The following is a 4041-nucleotide window of genomic DNA, read 5'->3' as shown; positions in this document are numbered from 1 at the left end:
CCTGCCTATCACCTTCAAGGATCTAACCAACTATAGGATAGAGACCCTCACATTCGAGGTGGTTGGATTCCATAGGACCTACCACGCCATCCTGGGATGACCATGCTACACGATGTCCATGGCCGTCCCCAACTAAACCTATCTAAAGCTCAAGATGTCGGGCCCACGTGGGGTCATCATCATCGCCTCCGAGGAGCTCGCAATCATCAAGGAAGGGACTGCCAAGGAGGCACCCAACTCCAAGCGGTTGGCCAGATCATTTGAGCCTATGGAGGGCATCAAGGAGGTCCTCATAGACCCCAGTAGCTCTAAGGGCAAAGTGGTGTGCATCGGCACCATGCTTTCCTCCAAATAGGAAAGCACGCTTGTCGACTTCCTCCATGGCAACAGAGATATCTTCGTGTGGAAACCCTCGGACATGCTGGGTATCTTGAGGGAAGTCACAGAGCAAGCCTTGAAGATTTGGCCAGGCTCCAAGTCGGTGAAGCAGCGCCTACACCGCTTCGACGAGGAGAAGCGTAGGGCCATCGGTGAAGAGATCACAAAGCTTTTGGTGGCCGGATTCATCAAGGAAGTGTATCATCCAGAGTGGTTAGCCAATCTCATCCTTGTACGAAAAAATGGGAAATAGAGAATGTGTGTTGACTACACGAGTCTCAATAAGGCATGTCCAAAGGATCTGTTTCCTTTGCCACGTATAGATCAAGTAGTCGACTCGACTTTGGGGTGCGAAACCCTCTGCTTCCTTGATGCATACTCTAGGTAATATCAGATCACCATGAAAGAGTTTGACCAGCTCATGACTTCTTTCATCACCCTGTTTGGGTTGTTCTGCTATGTCACGATGCCTTTCGGTCTAAAAACATGGGAGCTACATACCAGCGATGTATGCTCAAGTGTTTTGGAGACTTCATCGAGCGAACTGTTGAGGCCTATGTAGACGACATCATAGTCAACTCCAAATGGATCGACCAGCTCATAGATGTTCTAAAGCAGACCTTCACAAAACTATGAGCAAACGACATCAAACTCAACCCTAAAAAATGCGTTTTCGAGGTCCCGAGGGGCATGCTGCTTGAGTTCATCATCTCCGAGAACAGCATCAAAGCCAACCCAGAGAAGATCTCGGCCATCATGAGGATGGGTCTGATCTAGAATCTAAAGGGAGTGCAACGAGTCATGGGGTGCCTCGCCGCACTTAGCCATTTCATCTCATGCCACGGTGAACGAGGCCTCCCGCTATACCGACTTCTAAAGAAGACTGATCAGTTTACGTGGACTCCCGAGGCTCAGGAGGCACTCGACAAAGTCAAGGAAATCCCGACGAAAGCCACGATCCTAGTCCCCCCGACCGATGGAGAGCCACTCCTGCTCTACATCGTGACCACCACACAAGTGGTTAGTGCCGCCCTAGTGATAGAGTGGGAGGAAGAGGGACACGCCCTCAAAGGGTAGCGCCTTGTATACTTCATTAGAGAGGTCTTGTCCAACTCTTGTATGCCGTCCGAATCGCCAAAAGGAAGTTGCATCACTACTTCAAGTCACACCCAGTGACGATCGTGATGTCCTTCCCTCTCAGCGAGGTCATCCAAAACTGGGATGCCATAGGAACAATCACCAAGTGGGCACTCAAGCTGATGGGTCAGGGCATTTTGTATTCCCCTCGGACAACCATCAAGTCCCATGCACTGGCTAATTTCGTTGTGGAATGGACCGAGGTCCAGATGTCGCCAGCAGCCGTCGACCAAGAGTACTGGACCATGTACTTCGATGGGTCCTCATGAAGAGAGGCGCCGTCATGGGGCTGGTCTTTGTTTTGCCCCTCAGGATTCGCATAAAGTACGCGGTCCGCCTCCATTTCCCCGCCTATAACAATGTGGCCGAATACGCGGCGCTCATCAATGACCTACGCATTGCCATTGAGTTGGGCATCCAACGACTTGACGTCTGAGGTGACTCATAGCTGGTCATCGGTCAAATCGTGAAGGAGTCAAGCTGCCACAATACCAAGATGGCTGCTTACTGTCAAGAAGTCTGCCAGCTGGAGGACAAGTTCGATGGTCTCGAACCACATTCTGAGGCAGCTCAACAAGGCGGCCGACACACTAGCGAAGATGGCATGCAGCCGAGAGCCAGTGCCGATGGGCATCTTCGCCAGTGATCAACACAAGACTTTGGTCTACTATGAGGAATGGGGATAGATCGAGGACAATCTGCTTGCCCTAGGCTCAGGAGCTATCCACCCGCCCACCCCATCTAACTCCAAAGTCATGGAGCTTGGTGAAGGTCTAGTGGTAGAGCCCAACCCTCTAGCTAACTAGAGGACCTTGTACCTCAATTGGCTTCTCCATAAAGTGCTCCTGATGGACAAGTCAGAGGCCCGACGGTTCACACTCCGAGCCAAGTCTTTCGTCATTGTCGAGGAGGAGCTCTACAAGCAAAGCCACGCTAGGATCCAGTAGCGTTGCATTCCCAGCGAACAAGGGAGGCAACTACAGAGGGACATTCACGGTGGGGTCTATAGACACCATGCCACACCCAGAACCCTAGTCAGAAATGCGTTCCGATAGGGCTTCTATTGGCCTACCGTGGTGGCTGACCTAAGTAGATTATGCACACCTACGAAGGGTGTCAATACTATGCCTAGTAGACCCACCTACCGGCCCAAGCACTCCAAACAATCCTCATCACATGGTCGTTCACGGAATGGGGGCTCGATATGGTCGGACCTCTCAAAAGAGCGCCTAGGGGCTACACGCACTTGCTTGTCATCGTAGACAAGTTTACAAAGTGGATAGAGGCTCGGTTGATCTCCGTGATCAGGTCTGAGCAGGCTGTGTGATTCTTCCTTGACATCGTCCATCGCTTTGGAGTCCCAAACTCCATTATCACGGACAACAGCACAAAGTTCATCGGGAAGGTGTTCCTCTGATTCTACGACAAATACCACATTCATGTTGATTAGGCCGCCGTGGTGCACCCCCACATGAACGGGCAGGTCGAGCGTGCGAACAACATGGTCCTACAAGGTCTCAAGCCTAGGATTTTCAACCGGTTGAACAAGTTTGGCGAGCGTTGGATCGCGGAGCTTCCTACGGTGCTCTGGAGCTTGAGGACGACCACCAGCCGGGCCACTGGCTACACACCCTTCTTCATGGTCTATGGTTCCAAGGCTATCCTCCTGACTGATCTCAACTATGGGGCACCGAGGGTCAGGCCGTATAATGAGCAAGGAGCCAAGGCATCCCTCGAGGACGCCATGGATCAGCTCAATGAGGTGTGCGATGTTACACTCCTTCGCTCGACCAAGTACCAGCAGGCGCTGCACTGGTACCATAGCTATCAGGTGCGGGGTCGGGCCTTCAATGTTGGGGACCTAGTACTCTGCCTCGTCCAGAGCAACAAAAACTATCACAAGTTCTCACCGCCGTGGGAGGGATCGTACGCCATCACGGAGGTGCTCCAACAATGCACCTACAAGCTCAAGACCATCGATGGCAAGGTCTTCGCCAACGCATGGAACATCGACCAGCTATGTCGCTTTTACCCCTAGCCTATGCATATACTTAAGAATGATATTTCTAAAATACAAAAATGTTTTCTCTTATCGGTTTCACTATCATTCCCTCTATCTTTAGTGACACCTGACTCTGGCAACGGTAGGTGGTCGGGCATCACTCAGGGGCTGATAAGAGTATATCTACTCAAAGACATTCTTTGCACCCAACCCTCCCTTACGTTAAGATCTCAAAGTAAGGGCAACGGAAATAAACCTTGAGTAAAACTGGTTGGACTACAAGAAATCTATGCCCTAGTGGCTACGACATTTTTGCTCAGCAGCATGATCAGAGTTGTTTCGCCCGCATCCCAAGCTTTACTGCCTTAACCACCAAAAGGGTCAGAACACATTAACCTTTTTATAAAAAGGGACAAAGAACCAAAAGATGGTTCAACCATAGCATAAATTAAAATATGTCCATTTATTACAAGGTCACTATTTGGCCTAACTAACTAATTTTTTGGGAGGATGATCTCATCCTC

At 50.6% G+C, this 4041-nt stretch overlaps 1 protein-coding gene across 1 annotated transcript; it reads left to right on the top strand.

Annotated features, from left to right (window-relative positions):
- Positions 1 to 2986: 2986 nt before the first annotated feature.
- On the top strand, positions 2987 to 3553 carry LOC136537230 (uncharacterized). The gene has a single exon (XM_066529273.1). The coding sequence runs from the start codon at positions 2987 to 2989 to the stop codon at positions 3551 to 3553; it is 567 nt and encodes a 188-aa protein (XP_066385370.1).
- The last annotated feature ends 488 nt before the right edge of the window (positions 3554 to 4041 follow it).

Source organism: Miscanthus floridulus, chromosome 2 (assembly GCF_019320115.1).
Source record: "Miscanthus floridulus cultivar M001 chromosome 2, ASM1932011v1, whole genome shotgun sequence".
In the NCBI taxonomy this organism is placed as follows: domain Eukaryota; kingdom Viridiplantae; phylum Streptophyta; class Magnoliopsida; order Poales; family Poaceae; genus Miscanthus; species Miscanthus floridulus.
This window is presented reverse-complemented; position numbering and strand designations above follow the sequence as displayed.

Coding starts and splice junctions, on each gene's coding strand:
- LOC136537230 (XM_066529273.1), top strand. CDS start 2,987: ATGAACGGGCAGGTCGAGCGTGCGAACAACATGGTCCTACAAGGTCTC.